Source organism: Eublepharis macularius, chromosome 4, assembly GCF_028583425.1.
Source record: "Eublepharis macularius isolate TG4126 chromosome 4, MPM_Emac_v1.0, whole genome shotgun sequence".
NCBI classification, from domain to species: Eukaryota; Metazoa; Chordata; class Lepidosauria; order Squamata; family Eublepharidae; genus Eublepharis; species Eublepharis macularius.
The window spans coordinates 166,256,631-166,274,988 of NC_072793.1; the positions used below are offsets into that span (position 1 = coordinate 166,256,631).

The 18,358-nt window shown below is 45.8% G+C and overlaps 1 protein-coding gene and 1 pseudogene across 2 annotated transcripts; both read right to left on the bottom strand.

Moving 5' to 3' along the window:
• Nucleotides 1–276: 276 nt before the first annotated feature.
• Nucleotides 277–7,798, bottom strand: LOC129327763 (zinc finger protein 345-like; annotated as a pseudogene).
• A 1,639-nt stretch (nucleotides 7,799–9,437) lies between these two features.
• Nucleotides 9,438–16,934, bottom strand: LOC129329407 (zinc finger protein 436-like). 2 transcript variants are annotated; one of them, XM_054978971.1, is made up of 3 exons: nucleotides 16,450–16,934; nucleotides 14,470–14,593; nucleotides 9,438–12,636 (listed from the first exon to the last, which is right to left on the bottom strand). In XM_054978971.1, exons 1-3 carry the CDS (start codon nucleotides 16,495–16,497, stop codon nucleotides 11,336–11,338), a joined length of 1,473 nt encoding a protein of 490 aa, XP_054834946.1. In that variant the 5' UTR covers nucleotides 16,498–16,934; the 3' UTR covers nucleotides 9,438–11,335. The 2 variants fall into 2 exon arrangements, with proteins under 2 accessions (XP_054834946.1, XP_054834945.1); XM_054978970.1 differs by having other exon boundaries at nucleotides 9,438–12,639.
• Nucleotides 16,935–18,358: the final 1,424 nt, after the last annotated feature.

Sequence of the window (18,358 nt, forward strand, 5' to 3'; positions counted from 1 at the left end):
AAAAGGGCTAGATACTCCCTTTTGAATCAACATTGGGAAATAGTAGATTATGGCAATAAATTTTTATAACTATAGCAATCTAGCAATTCCTTTTTTTAAAAAAAAGCCCTCTGCAGGAGGTGCAAATGGTGGCTGCAAGTAACTGAGGCAAGGAAAGTACAGGATTAACTGCTGTTTGGGTGCTCCATTGTCCCTATGAATGCATTTGCCACAGCAGCAAAAGGTACACAAAAAATACTGTCCATCTGGAAGCATCCAAGGCCTTGATTTGAGCATTTATGTGTCTTTTTCTGCCATACGGATTTTCTCATGATTCAAAAGGGACAAGTGATGTGAGAACCACCTCCTACATTGTCAACATTCATATGGTTTCTCCCTTGTGTGGCTCCTCTGATGTACAACAAGAGGAGTTCTCTGACTGAATCTCTGCCCACAGTCTGAACATTCATATGGCCTCTCTCCTGTGTGGGTCCTCTCATGAGTAATTCGGTCTTCTTTCCGACCAAATCTTTTCCCACAAAAGGAACATTCATATGGTTTCTCCCCTGTGTGGATCTTCTCATGCCTCAGAAGGGCAGAGTGATGAGAGAACCACTTCCCGCACTGTGAACATATATAGGGTTTTTCTCCCGTGTGAGTTCTCTTGTGCCGAATAAGGTTTCGTTTCAGGCTGAAGCTCTTTCCACAGTCTGGGCATTCATAGGGTTTCTCTCCCGTGTGGGTCCCCATGTGTGTGATAAGGTTTGATTTCCTATTGAAGCTTTTGCCACAGTCTGAGCATTTATGGGGTTTCTCACCCGTGTGGATTTTCTCATGCCTCAGAAGAGCATAACGTTGAGAAAAACATGCCCCACACTCTAAGCACTGGTACGGCTTCTCTCCTGTGTGCGTCCTTTTGTGCTCTGTAAGCTTTGAACTGCTGCTGAAGCTATTGCCACATCGTGAGCATTTATACAGAATCTCACCAGTGTGTATTTTTTGGTGACTTACGAGCCGAGAGCTAGTATGGAAGCTTTTCCCGCACTCGGAGCATTCGTAAGGTTTCTCTCCTGTGTGGGTTCTCTCATGCTGAATGAGGTTGGACTTCTGAGCAAAGCTTTTGTCACACATGGAGCATTTGTGGGGCTTCTCACCTGTGTGGATTCTCTCATGTCTCAGAAGGACAGAACTCTGAGAGAACCACTTCCCACACTGCAGGCACGGAAACGGCTTCTCTCCCGTGTGGACCCTCTTATGCTCTGTAAGCTTTGAATTGCTCCCAAAGCTTTTCCCACACTGTGAGCATTTGTACAGTTCCTCACCTGCGTGAACTTTTCTGTGGCTTCCAAGTTGAGAACTAGTGCAAAACCGTTTGCCGCATTCCAAACATATGTATGGTTTCTCTCCCAAATGGATTCTCTTGTGCTTAACAAGGTTGGTTTTCTGATGGAAGCTTTTGCTATACTGTAAGTATTTCCTTGGTTTCTCCTCAGCATCTGTTCTCTCTTGTATTATCAAATGTGAACGCTCATGGAAACTTTCAGCATTGTATGAGTATTTATATGGCTTTTCCTCCAAGCACATTTCCCAATTCTCAGAAAGTGCAGAACTCTGAAGAAGGCTTTGTCTGTCCATCTTTTCACCCCTATGCCTGCAGATACCCTCTTGGAAGACACCGCCATGGAAACCTTCCTTTGATCCATTCCCCAAATGCCTTTTCTGGTGACCTTCTGGTCCCTGCTGACTTCCAAGCTTCTTATCCAATTCAGAACCCTTGAAAAAGTGTTCTTTCACTCTTTCCAGCAACGGTCCACTGACGCTCGCTTGCTCAGTTCTTCCCAGCTGAAAAGGCACGCCCCATTCTTGGTCATTACCTTCTGCAACAGAAAGAAAATAGTAACAATAACAATAATAACAACAACATTCGATTTATATACCGCCCCTCAGGATGACTTAACACCTACTCAGAGCGGTTTACAAAGTATGTTATTATTATCCCCACCACAACAATGTTGGCTGTGAATTGTGTTTCTCTACACAATGCACAATTTGCTTGTGAACTTCACTGCTGCAAGATGCAGTGCCAGCCACTAGCTTGGATGGCTTTAAACAGGTGTTTGCAGCCTTCAGCCCTAGGGTTGAACATGGCTTAGAATGGAACCAAATATGGTCCTTTAAAAAATAAAATGAAATCTTTTAGGTGTGTTTGGCACTAGAAAAAACAAGTATGTGAAAGGAGCAGTAGGCAAAGATTTTTATGGGACTTCTTAGATATGCTTTACAGAAAGGAAAATTATCGTGGTAAACAGTTGCCAATACTACAAGTGTGATCCATGCACCAATGCTCTAGAACAATCACACAAGGTGCTTCTGTGTAAATGTATTACATGTTGTGGGACCTTATGTGTGCCGCTACATTATAAAGGACTCACAAAAAATGTGTTTGGATTAGAGAAACTTTACTGACAATTGACATATTGATTAACAATCTACAATGTTAAAATGCATATTTTCAGTTATTCAGATGGGCTTTTTTGTCAATCCCTAGCTCTGAATTTTGACATTGTTTGGCTCTTAAATGATAAAAGGTGGCTGAATCCTGGTTTAAAAGGGTGGGGAGGGGGGTTAGACCCAGCCACAGAGGACAGGCCAGTCAATGGTTCAATGGCTGTTCTGGTTTTGATTGTTTTAATGATGTGTCTATTAGTTTTAATGGCTTTACAGATGACATTTTATGATGCATGTTTTAACTTGTTAGTTGCCTTTCTGGCCCTATGAGGGCAAAAAAGGCAGGATACAAATTTTGTAGAATAAAATAAAAAAATAAACATTCTTGATGGCGAAGTGTACCTCAGAATAACAGGAACGGAAGGGGGGGGCACAACGGGGGGGGGGTTCTTGTGTCCCAACTTCTGAGCCTTCCTGTGCCTCTGGTGGGAACCAAGATGCTAAATAAGATGGACTTTATGTCTAATGCAGGACACCTCCTTCTTATGGCTGGACCTAGTGGAAAATATCTGTGAGCAGAAGTGAGGGGATTATTGCCAATTCCCTGCTCCTGCTACAATCTGTGGTCCCTCCCCCTTTCTGTTCCTGGGAGTTGCCCAGGAGCATCATTGGGGGGGGTCTTGGGGGGGGGCACAGGAGGAACAAGGAAGCAAAGAATGCCTGCTCCACTATCTCCACTGACAAAAATCTCCTGAGAGACAATGATCGGCTCCAGGTCAGTGAGCTTCCACGGCCAAGTCTGATTTAATTCCAGGCCTCTTCACTCTGAGTCCAACCCACTAGCCACTATATCTCACTCTCAAATAGTAGATCCAACCACTTCATTTTAATTTTTAAAAATCCTCTTTCGCAAGGGAGGTGACATTGCAAAATGCATCAGGAACAAATGATATTATCCTGTCCCGCATAGCTGTTTGTTGGTCAGGGCTCCCCCCCCTACACACTTTTAAACAGTGTTTGATTCCTCTTGGATTTTGTACAGGGAAATCTGAAGTCACAACCATATTCACTTATGACTCTCCTAGCATGCCCCATTAAAAGGTTTGCAAATTTTGTGTCAGCTCCACACATATACATATTCCACCCCTAAATATGTGCAGACTTTTGGACGTAGATATAGGAAACAAGAAATATATGAAATGGCCTCGAAGAATTAGAGGCCATTTGTAAACCAGTGGCCAAGCTCTTGCTTTGCATATAGGCTTGTAATTTGCCTGCCTGTGGCAGATAGACCCCTGCTCTGAGCCCCAAAACCCTAGCCTTGAGAAACTAAGAAGCAGGGGGGAAATGGCCTCCATTGTGATGGTCTAGGAATCCTCCCTATGCCTCTATAGTCTTTTCCACAGAGATCCAGGAAAATTCCTAAATGACACTGCAGCCTCCCAAATTCCACCTTTTGCAGGCACCATTCTCAAAATCTTCTGACATTTGCTGAGGCAGTGCTGGCAATCCTATCTGCATACCTGTTAGGAAAGCATAAAATGTACTAGGGACTGCTCATGTACTTCACCTGGGAGCTTGGGACTTGCAGCACACACCTGATTGTCAGAACCGAAGGTGGATGCAAGGGAAGTAGAGCATGTAGTTAAGCCCTCAGACAGAGAAAGGTTTTTTCTCCATGAGATCCTTGAGACCCTTTTTAAACTGGAGAAGCCAGGAATTGAACCTGGGACCATGCAAAGCTTCCCATGAAGGGAGAGAGAGAGACTGGGCCAAAGCTAATATCCTAACCTTCAACAATAAAGATATGAGAATCTTTACCAATGAGAGAGGATTTGTCCTCCTCTTCCTCTTCCTCCTGCTTTGCATCTGTGGTGAGCCGGATCTTGACAATGTTTGAGGAGTCCTGTTCTGACTGGGAAGTAATAAGTGCTTCCTCCAACAGCACTGGCATCTGATGTATTCTCTGAGATACATAAACAAGCCAAGGAGTCAGAATGTCTTCTTTTTAATGATTTATATGCGTTACACTTTGGCTACCACTAATCCTGTTTCAGAAGATCTCTTGTGCCCAGTCTGGAACAAATGTCAACTCAGTGTGTGGCAGCAGTAGAAAAGGTCACCTCCATGGTAGGAATTATTAGGAAAGGGACTCACAATGAAACGGCCAATATTTAATGCCTCGGGTAAAGCTATGGTGCCGTCACATAAGATGTGCGGTTCTGCTTACTGTATCTCAAAAAGGATATTGCGGAACTTGGGAAAATACAGAAGAGGGCAACCAAGATGATTAGAGATTTGGAGCACCTTTCCTATGAGGAAAGGCCGGAGGGTCTGAGACTTTTCTGTCTTGAGAAAAGACGGCCTAAGGGTAGGAAGGACAGAGGTTTATACACTTATGCAAGGGGTTGAGGAATTGGATAGAGGGAGCTTTTTCTCTCTCCCCCGTAATACTAGAATTCAGGACCACCCAGTGAAGTCGATGGGCATTAGATTAGGAATGTACAAAAAGGAGATACATCATTAGTGAATGAGTAATTAAACTGTGGGACTCACTGCCAGTGGGTGTAGCACCCACAAGCACACAAGGTTTTTAAAGGGGGTTAGACAGTTCATGGAGGGGAGGTCCATGAATGGATACTACTTATAGTGACTGAAGAGAACCTCCGTATACTGTGGCAGTCAATCTGGGATGCAGCACTGGAGAAGGCCTTGGCCCCTATGCCTTGTTTGTTTGGCCCTCCAGGGCAACGGGTTGGCCACAGTGTGAGGCAGGATGCCGGACTAGACAGACCACAGGTCTGATCCATCAGGGCTCTTCTTACAAGTCCACTGGGAAGGGATCACAAGATTCTAGAACCAGCTCTGCCCTCAGAATTGCCCAGTTGCCCTTTACCTTTTGTTCGGCTATTTCAGCATCTTGCAATCCACAAAGAAAGCCTTCTGCCAGAGTCACGGCCTCAGCACAGGTCTCTGGACGACATTCCCTGACCTGGCTCTGCATTTCCTGGGGCAGGATCATGACAAATTGCTCCAAGATCACCAGCTCCAGCATTTGCTCTTTGGTGTGCCTCTCGGGCTTCAGCCACTGACGGCAAAGCTCCCAGAGCTGCCTGAAGACCCCCTGGGGACTCCCAGACTCAAGGTAGCAGAACTGCCTGAAGCGCTGGCGCCACACCTCCGAGCTGACAGCGTCCCCCTCCTCCTCAGTCTCTTCCTTCACTTTCACAGAGGGATCCAAACCATTGTACGCTTTGAGGTCTCCTCCACTGAGGCCTGGAAAGGTTGGAGATTCGCACTTCCCTCCAGGCCTCTGAGCAGCCTCAGCTGTTTCCATGGAGATTGTGTGGGACTCTCTCACATTTTCCTCAGGCAAACCCATCTTTTCCCATCCTGACTGAGGGGGCTGCATCGTCTCCAGGGAGTCCTCCCACTGGGCTTCCCAACACGGTTGCAGGCCTTCTGCTGGCTCCTCCTTAATGCATGATGAGGATGCTCCAGAGTGGGTGACCCAAGAGACTATTCCGGCACCTTCCACTGCATTTGGTTCAGCTGTGTCCGCCTCCTCCATTTCAATTCCTGGTTTGCTGTTCCTAAACTGGAAACGCAAGTTGCCTTTGCTTAGTGCAAAAAAATGCACTAAGCCCCAAATATTAGTTTGGAGGATTTTTTGTGTAATGCCAACCTCAAAACAACAGCTTGCCTCACCACTACATTTATTTATTTAATCCTTTCTATGCTTATTTATTTATTCCCTGCTTTTCTCCCCAATGGGAACCCAAAGCTATTTACAACATTCTCCCCTTCTCCATTTTATCCTCACAACAGCCCAGTAAGGTAGGCTAGGCTGAGAGGAAATCACTGGCTTAAGTCACCCAGCAAGTTTACATGGCAGAGCGGGGATTTGAACCTGAGTCTCCCAGATACCAGACCAATTATCTAATCACCATGCAATGCTAACTCTGTGCCTCTGTGTATCTTACTTACTCAAGCTGACATACAAAGATTTCCTCTTCTCATTTTATCCTCAAAACGACCCTGTGGGCTGGGTCCATCTGAAAGAGACAGAGCGACAGGCCCAAGGTCACCTGATGAGCATCATGGGAGTGTATAGAATTTGAACCCAGGTCCCTCAAAGCCTACTCTGATGCTCTAACCAGTACCTTCACTGGCCCTCATTAGGAAGATAAACCGAGTCTGAGATTTTTTTAAAACAAAAGAGCTAGAAATCCTCGCTCAAAAATGACCTGCTCTGCCGCCTTTTTAGGCAACAGCACCTAATTATCTCTGCCTCTCCCCCACCCCATGACAAAATTCCAACTGTAAGCTCCTGGGGGCAGAGATTAGTTGCTTTTTGTTTATCTTTCTATTTCCCACATTTCCTCCAAGTAATTCAAGGTAGATTGTGCGGCTCTCCCTCCACTTTTATCCTCACAACAACCCTGTGAGGTAGATTACCTCAGAGAGTGGTACTGGCCCAAGGTCACCTCTATGGCTAAATGTGGATACAAAGTCAGGACCACTACAATCAAAGTCAAACCACCACACCACACTGGTTGTATTTTGTACATAGCACTTGAAAGGGAGAATGGCCCAAATGAGCACTTAAATATGATTTTAAAAAACCAAGTATCACTGTAAACTGAAGAAGTACTTCTTGGAGAGGATTTTAGTGTTTTAAATACGAATAGAGTTTTGGATTGCATCATAGGAGCAATATTATTTCACAGTTTATTTATTTATTTATTATTTCACAGTGTGGGTGGGTGAAACAAAATCAGTGCACGCTTCAGGGCTCAGTTTGGGCAGGGCTCCCCTTGCACTGTGAAAGCTAGCCTATCAGGGAGAAGGCCAGCTAGCTGGATATCGATGTGTATGAAGAGAGGGGTGTGGGGAGCATGTTCCCCTAAGAAGTATTGATGTTAATTCCCATGCACAAGCCAAAGTGGTACAGCAAGAGTTGCCAACCTCCAGGTGGGGGAGCCTGGAGAGCTCCCAGAATTACAAGCGATCTCCAAACTACAGAGATCAGTGCCCCTGGAGAAAATGCACGCTTCAGAAGATGGACTCTGGCATTATAACCCACAGAAGACCCTCCCCTCCCTAACTCTCCCACCCCAGGCTGCACCCCTAAATCTCCCGAAAGTTCCCAGCCAGTACTTGGCGACCCAAGGTGCAGCCCTAACAGGTTGCCGGAGAAAAAGAGGGTGACGCTGCAGACTCGCTTCGTTTCCCAGCCATAGCTTTCCTCCAGTCCCCCGCGTCCAGGCTCCCTTCCTTGCCTGCGGAACTCACCTCCTTGCCAGCTTGGCATTACGCCCGCTCCACAGCCCCTCAGTTGAGCCAAGGATGCAGGGAGAGGGCGCCAAGGGGCAGTTTCTCGAGTCCCAACAGGAGGGAGGGAGGGCGGCCTCCACTTTTAGCAGCTCCCCTTTCTCCCGTGTTTCTGGGCCTCTCTAGGCAGGAGAATGCGGCGTCCGTGAATTTAACTCCTTTCTGGCCCCTTAGAAAAGCCAGCCAGCATGTCTTCCTCACGCAGCGATTGCAAAACGGAGCGTGCTCCTCAAGAGAATTCACTCCAGTACAAAGGAAAAGTTTCTTGGGGATTCGATACCTGTGCAAGAGCCGGCCTCACCTGCCGCCTCTCCGCATCATGCAACTTGACTGGCCTCAGCATCCTTCTCAAGCGGACCCTGGCAAGAATGGCATATGGGGCGTTTCACACATGCAGCGTCTAAATCGGCGTTGGTTGGATTCTGAATTTTTATACTGTTTTTATTTTTACTTCATTTCTATCCCGCCTTCCTCCCCAGTGGGAACCAAAAGCAGCTCACATTTCTCCTCTCCTCCATTTTCTCCTCACAACAACTCTGTGAAGTAGGTTAAGCTGAGTATGTGACTAGCCCAAGGTCACCCTATGAGCTTCCCTGGCAGAGTGGGAAATTGAATCTGGGTCTCCTGGACTCTAATCTGTCAATCTAGCCACTACACTACACATGAGATACTTAAAAAACACCTTTTGCCCCTCCGGTGTACTGTTGGAGGCCTCACCTGAATGTTGTCAATGCACAAAGTAGAAAATAGGCGATGTAGATTTTGTGCTGGGGTGGAGGAAACTGAGGTAAATTACCACTCCCCTAATTTAGACAGAGGTGCCCTACACAAGCAAGAAAGGTTAGGATTGAAGCAATATAGAAATAATGCCCCCATGTTGATTACAACTATACAGTTAATGTCTCTTCCCCTTTTGTATACAAATGCTCCTTCATCCCGGTAGCAATGAACACACAGAGCTATTGGCAACACATCTGTTCAGGTGTTTCCTGTAAGTGGAGCATGAAGGCAACTGTTATTCTCCATTATATGTCCCCTGCTTCTGGAAATTGAAGGTATACTGCCTCTGAATGTGGAGGCTCTATTTGTGGGTATGATAGGCAATACTTAACTGTACACGTCTCTATCCTTGAACCAGCGAGGTCTGTTCTTGAAACTCATAGGGGCTGGAGCACATGCCCCATTCACTGCAAGCCTTTTCTGTTTCCTACAAGTGATGGGCGAACTTTCCCCACCTCACACTGTAATCTGAGCCTCCAGTTACATGTTGTTGGCAAATGCATTTTGCACTATAAATTGTGGGAGGAAATTCCATAATTTTGGTGCCTCAAAGGTCAACATAACCCCCAGTAATTGGCCCCACACACCCACACACACCCCACACACGCTCGTGCGCGCGCATGCGCATAAGCATTCTGGTTGCAGCATTCTACACCAACTGTAGCTTCCAACACTCTTCAACACGTTTCAACAGCTATTCCCAAAGAAAGCATACTTTTAATTCAGCAATAGAAACAAACTACTTGATTAACGAACATAAAATGCACATAATTTAATGAACTAATATTTCTTTAATTGGATGCAGCTCAATATTAAGTAAATAATAAAAAATAAAAATCCTTCCTCTACGCTAGAATACAGTGTAGAAGAATGCTGAAGAAAACAAAGTATTAAACAAATGCTGGGGAAATTACATATAAATGAGTATATTAAACATGGTTAAAAATACAATCAACCTAAAAAATCCAGTCTTGCTCTCTGTTTTTAAAGTGCAATATGAGTGGAATTTTTCCCAATGGTGCAACAGCTTTGGAACAAAATCTTCAGATTCCTACACGCCCACACCAGCGTTGAATGTATTAGGGACCAAAATTTACCAGAAAGGGCTACTTTCATGTCTCAGAAGCAGTTGGGAGTCTCATGTCAGCAGGCAGCAGAATGAAGCAACAGAATAGACTATGCCCCTTCAGGCTGTGGGTGGAAGGATCACTGTGAAAAGCTCCCCCTTGGGAAAAATTGCCTGGAAATGGGGAAAAAAACAACACCTAGCACATCCGAGAGAAAGGTTTTGAGTTCTGCCCCCTGCTTTATTAGTTTTCTGCTCTCTTTGCAAGAGCGAGCATTAAAAAAACCCAATTTCTTTTGCCGCTGTCTGAAGTAGCACCTGCCACTCCACCACCATATAACTTTACCCCCTAATTCTGCAGCATGTTACCTATGGTGGTGAGATTATATAAAGTAGCCAAATGGACTGTACTACTCAGACTTGGAATCGAAGAAGTCCCCTTGCAAGCATTTACTTACTTTATACCCTGCCTTTCTCCCAATGGGGACTCAAAACAGCTTACATCATTCTCATCGCCTTCATTTTATCCTCACAGCAACCCTGTGAGGTAGGTTTGGATGAGTGGGTATGATTGGCCCCAGATCACACAGCAAGTTTCCATGCCAGAATGGAGATTTGAACCTGGATTTCCTAGATCCTAGCCTGACACTCTTAACCATTGCACCACACTGGATTTCTGTAGAAAACTAGCACAGCAGGGGAAAATCTAGAATCTGCTAGTTTTATCATTACAGGTTTGTTTTTTTCTAAGAGGGAGAGTCAAGACATTACATTCCTTGCTTGCATAAGAACGTAGGAAGAGCCCTGTGGGATCAGATCAGGGATCAATCTAGTCTAGTCACAGAGAGGACAATCAGATGCTTTTGGACAGGGAATAGAGGCCAAGACTTTCCACTGATGTGGCCTTCCAGCACGGGTACTTCAAAGGTTCGCTGCCTCTGGATGAGGAGGTTCTTTTTGGTCACCATGAAAAGCAGCCATTGATGGACCCCTCCTTCATGAATCTAATTCCCACTTAATGTCATCTATACTTGTGGCCATTGCTGTCTCCACTGGCTGTGAATCGCGCAACTGAATTACCTGTCCAGTGAATCCTTCCATAGGTTGAAATGGTACAGTCCATTCTGCATCCTCAGGACTGTGCCACCTCAGCCTACTATAGGGACATAGACTGGATCCTCCTTTGAGCACCCAACACTTTTATAACCAATCTTTAACAGGGCTCTCCTTTGCTGTACAGTTTCATTTCTTTGCTCCTATGAATCGTCTAGTGGGACAAGTATGACAGATGCTTTCCCTCAGACTCTAGATACTTGGGACTGAACTGCATGGCTGGCTGCAGACCAGAGCTACCCCCAAACAACTACAAGACCACTAGCAGAGGACAAGATCTACTGTGGAGATGGGGTGGGGGTGTTGAGGGAGTCGCTTAATCCTTCCCTGGTTGTCTTTCCCTGAAACACCCTCCCCAGGGTTGCTTTCCATCTGATATATGACAGATGCTTGGAACTCTGGTTTGAGGGGGAAATGAAGGGAGGAGAGACCTGCTGAGGAAAAATGGCCAGTGAGGGTGAAGGTTGCTGCTTCTCCTTTGCAAATTATGCCCTCCTCACAGTTGTTCAGCGCTCATAAATCTCCGCTCTTGTCCTTAGGCCTTTAAACTCTGGGTTATATTTTCCTAACATATTCCTTTATATAATTTCAGCACCTGCGTGCATTTTCTCATGTTTAACCAAGCATGATTTCTGACGGAAGTTTTTTCCTGTAGACTGAAGATTCATACGGTTTCTCTCCTGTGTGAATCCTTTTATGCTGTACCAGTTTGGACCTACGAGTGAAGCTTTTCCCACAGTCAAGGCATTTGTATGGTCTCTCTCCCGTGTGTACCTTTTTATGGTTGATGAGGTTAGAACTTGAAATGAAACTTTTGTCACAGCTGGAACAACTGTAGGGCTTCTCACCCCTATGTATATTTTTATATTCTACCAGCTTGGATCGAGTACCAAAACTTTTCGCACACTCTGAGCACTCATACGGTTTCTCCCCTGTGTGAGTTCTTTTGTGATGTATCAGGTTGGACATTGAAATGAAGCTTTTCTGGCACTCAGCACACTTGTATGGCTTCTCTCCTGTGTGAATGTTTTTATGTTCGATAAGATTGAAGCTTTTGCTGAAGTGTTTCCCACATTCTGAGCACTTGTATGGTTTCTCTCCTGTGTGTACCTCCTTGTGCTGAGTGAGGTTGGATCTAGAATTGAAGCTTTTCTCACACTCAGGGCATTTATACGGCTTCTCATCACTGTGAGTCCCCTCACGAATGACAAGATCTGACCTCTGACTGAAGCTATTCTCACAGAGCGAACATTTATATGGTTTCTCCCCCGTATGTACTCGGATGTGCCTTATGAGATGAGAATTTGTGCTGAAGCTTTTCCAACAGTCTGAACATTCATACGGCTTCTCTCCTGTATGGGTTCTCCCATGGTTACTCAGGGCTGCTTTCTTATTAAAGGTCTTGCCACAATCTAGGCATTTATATGGTCTTTCTCCTGTGTGGATTCTCTCATGAATAAGAAGGTATTCTTTTTGACCAAAACTTTTGCTGCAGATGGTGCATCTGTAAGGTTTCTCTCCAGTGTGGACCCTCTCATGTTTAATAAGGAGTGTTCGGCAACTGGAAATTTTCCCACAGTGTGAGCATTTATAACATTTGTCTTCCATTTGCATGATCTGATCCTTATGAAAGCGAAGACAGACGCTTTCATCAGTACCTGTCTTGACTCTCTTGTGACCGCAGATTTCCTCTTCAAGTAAATCTTCCTCATAAAGAAAGACTTGCTTAGCTGCTTTCCCTGGATGGCTTTTCAGCCCTCTTTCTACCTCCTGCTTATTTGGAGGCACCTTTTCCTGGTCACAAAATGGAAAGACATTCTGCTTGTTTCCCTCCAATAATGTCTCATTGAGTACCACTTGCCAAGGTCTTCCCCAATGAAGATTCATCTCCTCTTTTCCCCTCACTTTCTCATCATCTGCTGGAATAAACAAGAGCTTTATAAGACATATCTCATATTAGAAAGAGCAGGAATCTCTTACCAGGAAAACTAAAAGGTTAACAAAATCACAGAGCACCAATACTGAAGGAATCAATTATTAGCTTCAGTCCTGAGGAATATTTAGGAAGATGTCAAAACCACCATCAGCACCCCACTTTTTGGAAGGCTTGGTACTTGTTTTGGAGTTTGGGAGGGCCGTTATCTTAGTGGTACTGTGCCTGCTGCATAGTGAAATGGTTAAAGGGTCAGAGTAGGACTGGGGTGATCTGTGTTCAAATCCTCCCTCCTCTATAAAGTTAATTGGGTGACACTGGGTCACTCACTGTTTCTCAGAATAACTTTTCTCACAGGGATGTTGTGGAGATAAAATGGAGGAGTAAGATATTGGCCTGAGTTCCTTGAAGGAACAGCAGGATAAAAATGTCCTTAATATCAAAACATCTTCTAACCAAAAGGAAGAGGGAAAAACCAGGCTGAGAAAGAAAAGAAAACGTGATAGATGGAACAGGACTGGTGGCTTCAGGCAGCAGATTTGGGAGGGGAATGGCGACTTCCTGTCTTGGCCACCATCAGCTAGTCATGTTAAGAGGATAAATGTGTGTGCTCATAGATTGGAGAGGAGAAAGGCATAATTTATATGCTTATGCATTGTGGGGGAAAGAATAAATCCTGATACAGACATACAGTTTGGGACAGCATCCATTAGCAGTTAGCAGGGCTTTTTTTCAGGGGGAACGCGGGGGAACGGAGTTCCGGAACCTCTTGGAAATGGTCACATGGGTGGTGGCCCCGCCCCCTGATCTCCAGACAGAGGGGAGTTGAGATGGCCCTCCGCGCCACTTGGCGCGGAGGGCCATCTCAACACCCCTCTGTCTGGAGATCAGGGGGCGGGGCCACCACCCATGTGACCATTTTCTCTGAGGGCAACCCACCTCTTTCCCCAGAAAAAAAGCCCTGCCAGTTAGAATGTCAGACTGAGATCTGGGAGACCCAGGTTCCAGTCCCCACTCTGTCATGGACACTTGACTTTGGGTCAGTTACTTTTTCTCAGCTGAACCTACCTCACAGGTAGGGTTGCCAGCCAACGGCTGTTGGCTGATGCCTGGTGGGAGACAACGGAGGTGCTGTTGGTGCATGCAGCATGACATCACCTCCAGGGAAAACTTGAAGTGCTTTGTGTGCTTTGTGTTACACATTTTGATTTTTTTTTTGCCAGAGGGGTAGCTAAGTTAGCAAAACTTCACAGGAGTCCAGTAGCACCTTAAAGACGAACTCAATTTATTCCAGCATAAGCTTTCATGAGTCAGATCTGATGAAGTGAACTCTGACTCATGAAAACTTACATTGCAATATATGTCAGTAGGCTTTTAAATGCCAGTGGAATTTTGTTTAATTTTTTAAAATCGGTATGAATAATGAAGTTCTGGTTTTAGATACACACACGGGCCGTTTCCAGACGGCTTACCGGGCCCCGGAACGTCGCGCCACGGTGCGGGGAAAACGCGAAATATCGCGTTTTCCCCGCACCGTGGCGCGACGTTCCGGGGGCCGGTAAGCCGTCTGGAAACGGCCATGGTCTAACCTTAACATTATATATTTACGGATGCAATTATATTTATTTAATGATATGCATGGAGGTAATTAAATGACAAGATGTATTTAAAAGATAAAGTGAACTTTGAAACAAGAATATATGAGGCAACTTGTATTCAGGTTATTGAGTTTTCACACTGCATTATGAAACCCCCTTAAAGTCCTCAGGTGCCTCAACATTTCTGGCTGTACCGAGCAAAGAAACCGCTCTCTTACCCAGTGCTCCAGCCACCCCTTCATGCTCCTGTTTGGCCTTCCTGGAGAGCCACATCCTGTCAGTGCGTGATGGCTCCTGCTCTGATTTGGGACAGTGCGCTGTAGGGCCTCCCAGAAGGCCTGTCTGAAACAAAAGCAGAACTCAAGGCATCATGGGAGATATGAGATGGATGTAGCACAAGGAAAACAACCCATCAGCCCCTCACAGCAGACCCCTGCCTCTTTAGGGTTGCAAATTTCGGGTTTAGAAATTTGGAGTGGAGCCTGGGGAGGCCAAGTGAAGAGGGGAGCTCAGTGGGGCATAATGCCCTAGAGTCCATCCTCCAAATCAGTCATTTTCTCCAGGGGAACACTGATCAGTCGTAATTCCAGTAGAACAACAGGCCCCACCAGGAGGATGGCAACCCTGCTTCTAGTGTGGCCAGCCTCCACGTGGGACCTGGAGATCCCCCAGAATTACATATGATCTCCAGGCTACAGAGATCAGTTCCCCTGGAGCAAATGGCTGCTTTGGGGGGTGAACTCTACGGCATTAAACTCCACTGACATCCCTCCCCTCTCCAAGCCCCACCCTCCATAGGATCTACCCCCAAATCTCCAGGAATTAATCCAAACCCAGAATTGGCAACTCCAAGGAGAGCTAATCTCTGTAGTCCGGAAATCAGTTGTAATTCTGGGCGAACTCCAGGTCCGCCTAGAGGATGGTAAACCGAATGCAAATAGAAAAATGGCACAGGTTGTTGAATTGGTTTTCTGTTTGCAGGGAGTTTTTAGCATCAGGGAGCATTCCTAGACACATGTTGCTCAATCATTTATTATCATTATTTACAATGTAGTCTATCTTTCTTCCCCATCAGAGCCATCAAGACAGCAATTGAGTACGAGTGCTTTTCTCCCTCTGCCATGCACATTATTTTCCAAGCAAGGCCTAATTCTCACTGAGGTGGCAAGTAGGGTGGCCGGAGACCTGGCACTTACCTTAATGAGTCTCTCATCACGTCTGAGAGTGACATCAATGTGTAGGCCCCAGGAGCGCTCCCATGTTTTACACTGGGCCGAGAGCCCAAACTGGTCCAGTGTGAAGCACAGGAGCGCTCCTGGGGCCAGAAGTGACATTGTTGCACCGCGCCAGAAATGTGCCTGGGATACCTGTTTCTCTGCCTCCCCCCGTCATCCCAGTGAGTGGTGGAGGGGGGTGAAGGATGGGACTGGGGCATCCTTGCTCCCACCCGGGGACCAGGCAGCCCTAGTGGCGAGCTTGGATCTGGGCCTGTACCACTTCAAGCTGTCGGTGGGGAATTTATGTGACAGAATCCAAATGAAAATAACAAGAACAACAACATTTGATTTATATACCACCCTTCAAGACAATTTAACACCCACTCAGAGCAGTTTACAAAGTATGTTGTTATTATCCTCACAACAATCACCCTGTGAGGTGGGTTGGACTGAGAGAGCTCTGAGAGAGCTGTGTCTGACCCACGGTCACCCAGCTGGCTTCAAGAGGAGGAGTGGGGGAATCAAACTCAGCTCTCCAGCTTAGAGTCCCGCTGTTCTTAACCACAACACCAAACTGCCTCTCCTTGTACATAGAGGTATGTTTATCTTGTTAGCTTTCTATATAGAGAAGTAAGTGAGCCCCTCCTTGCAAACTGAAAAAGTACAGTCAAACACAGATTCACCTCTTCAGCGAGATTAAAACCCAGATCTGCAAGCCCATCTCAGTTAAAGAGTAAAAACGAGGTGTGGTGAAGATTACCCTTTCTGCTGCAATCATTATGCCAGAATGGGCCAGGGACAGTCCAAGACTACTACTCGCAGGAAGTTTGTGAGTCTATTTTATTTACACTGATGACCAAAACTGTCATTTCTTTCTCTGCAACTTGCCATCTTACCAAAAAATCTCCCGCACTCTGTGTGTGTGCGTGTGCATGCGCATGTGCGCGCGCCACTCCTTAGTCCCCACAGGTGGCTCATTACCTCTCTGGGCCCCTTGGCCTCCTGGTACCAGAGCTGCTGGTGCCACATCTCTGGGCTGATGGTATCCTCCTCAGGGCTTTTTTTCTGGGAAAAGAGGTGGTGGATCTCTCTATTATCACATGTGAGGGGCGATGATCCACGGGTCTTTGGGTGCCGGGGGCGGGGCCACCAGGCACATGATCTTTTTTCAGAGGTACCGGATCTCAGATCCAGGGAGAACCTGCTGGAAAAAAGCCCTGATCCTCCTTATCCAGACTCTCTTCCTTCACTTTCACAAAAGGATTCCGCTTTTGGACTTCTCCACTGGGGCCTGGCATAATTTGAGTCACGCGCTCTCCTAGAGACCATCGACTGGCATCAGCGACTCCTCTGAACGAGACCTGAAAATCCTCGTTCTGTTTTCCTGTTGGAGACAGAAGTGGAAGTTTTCCTTCCTGACTGAAGGTGTTTTTTTCTAGCCTTGCCTCCAAGTCTCGCTTTGACTGTTGTGGCACATACTTCTTGTGGGCCTCAGCTTTGGCAATGTGGGGGGTCTCATCTTTATGCCCCAAATCTCTTCCTTGGTGTGGCTTGCCCCTCCATTTTCATCCTTAGCTGCAGCTCTGGGGCAGGAAAAGAAATTCAAAGTTCATAACTGCTGAACTGTCATTATCAGAGCTAACAGCCTCTGGCACATACAATATTATGATTCTGTCAAAATGTCAGCGTGAGAAAAAGTACAAAGAAATTCTGGGGTAGGAGGATGAGAGAGAAATCAATACTTTAAACAAATCTTCATTTGTTTATTTTCACATTATCAAAAAGGCCTGCATCTTTCAGGACCAAGGAAGCCAGGACCAAATGGTGTAGTTTCGGATGTGAAACCTGCATTAAAATCCCCTGCTCAGCCACAAAGTGTGCCTGGCCAGCCTAACTTATCTTGCAGGGGTGTTATAAGGATAAAATGAGAGAGAGGAAGATTACACATACACATACATGTGCAGACATACATACATGTACTGCTACACGATGCTCTGTGCTCCTTAGAAGAAGGGATTTCGTCCAGGTTGGGCTTTTGGTGCCTCACTGAACAGTACAGAAGAGAAAAGGGGTCACTCTCCTACCGTGATCAACTGCAATGCCTCCTGATCCAAAGAGGGCCTTAGCTTAACACAAAGAGAATTCCAGGTTCGCCTCTGCCTGGAACCACTGCTACAGGGAAATCAAAAAGAGTCCAGTAGCACCTTTAAGACTAACCAATTTTATTGTAGCATAAGCTTTCGAGAATCACAGTTCTCTTTGTCAGATGCATGGACTACAGGGGACTTCCTAGAACACTTGCTGTTAGTGGGAGCCCCAGTTCCTCAGTTGTAATTTAAAAAAGAATTACACAACTCTTGTTTATGGGATTTTTAACCTACACCCCACCTGTAGTCTTCATCTATGTGTAATTATGGTTCAAAGGGAAGTCAATAAGGTATTATGCATACATTTAAAAAAGAAATAAATCTTCCTGCCTGCTTTCTTCCCACCTCCTTGCTTTCCAGGAGTGCTGGTCTCCCATCCGTGTTTGAACTCACCTGTATATTCTCTCATGGAAATGTGCAGTCACGGGAACAGGAGATCCAAAAGGTTTATTCCTAATTGAAAGGGAACAGGAAGGAAAGATGCTCCAGACTTTTCACCCCCAAGCACACACCCCTTCAGTTTCAGGCAGGTCTTCTCTAGCCACGGAGGCTCTCTGCATTTAACCCTTTGAGCATCAGGGTTAGCAACTGCAAAGCCGACTGTAGGTTAAACCACTTCCAGGTGGGTAACAAATAGTAGGGTTTCCACGGGTCTCACATCAAGACATTAATAATACATTCCAAATTTATCATAAAGTGCAAGTTGCATGAAAAAGTGAACAATTAGATAAATACAGTCAGTC

Excerpts from the sequence above, each read along its gene's own strand:
- LOC129329407 (XM_054978970.1), bottom strand. The coding sequence starts at position 16,497 with ATGTGGCACCAGCAGCTCTGGTACCAGGAGGCCAAGGGGCCCAGAGAG. Across the intron at positions 14,594-16,449 it reads AGGCCAAGGGGCCCAGAGAG|ACAGGCCTTCTGGGAGGCCC; the intron begins GTAATGAGCCAC and ends CTTTTGTTTCAG. Across the intron at positions 12,640-14,469 it reads AGGGGTGGCTGGAGCACTGG|CAGATGATGAGAAAGTGAGG; the intron begins GTAAGAGAGCGG and ends TGTTTATTCCAG.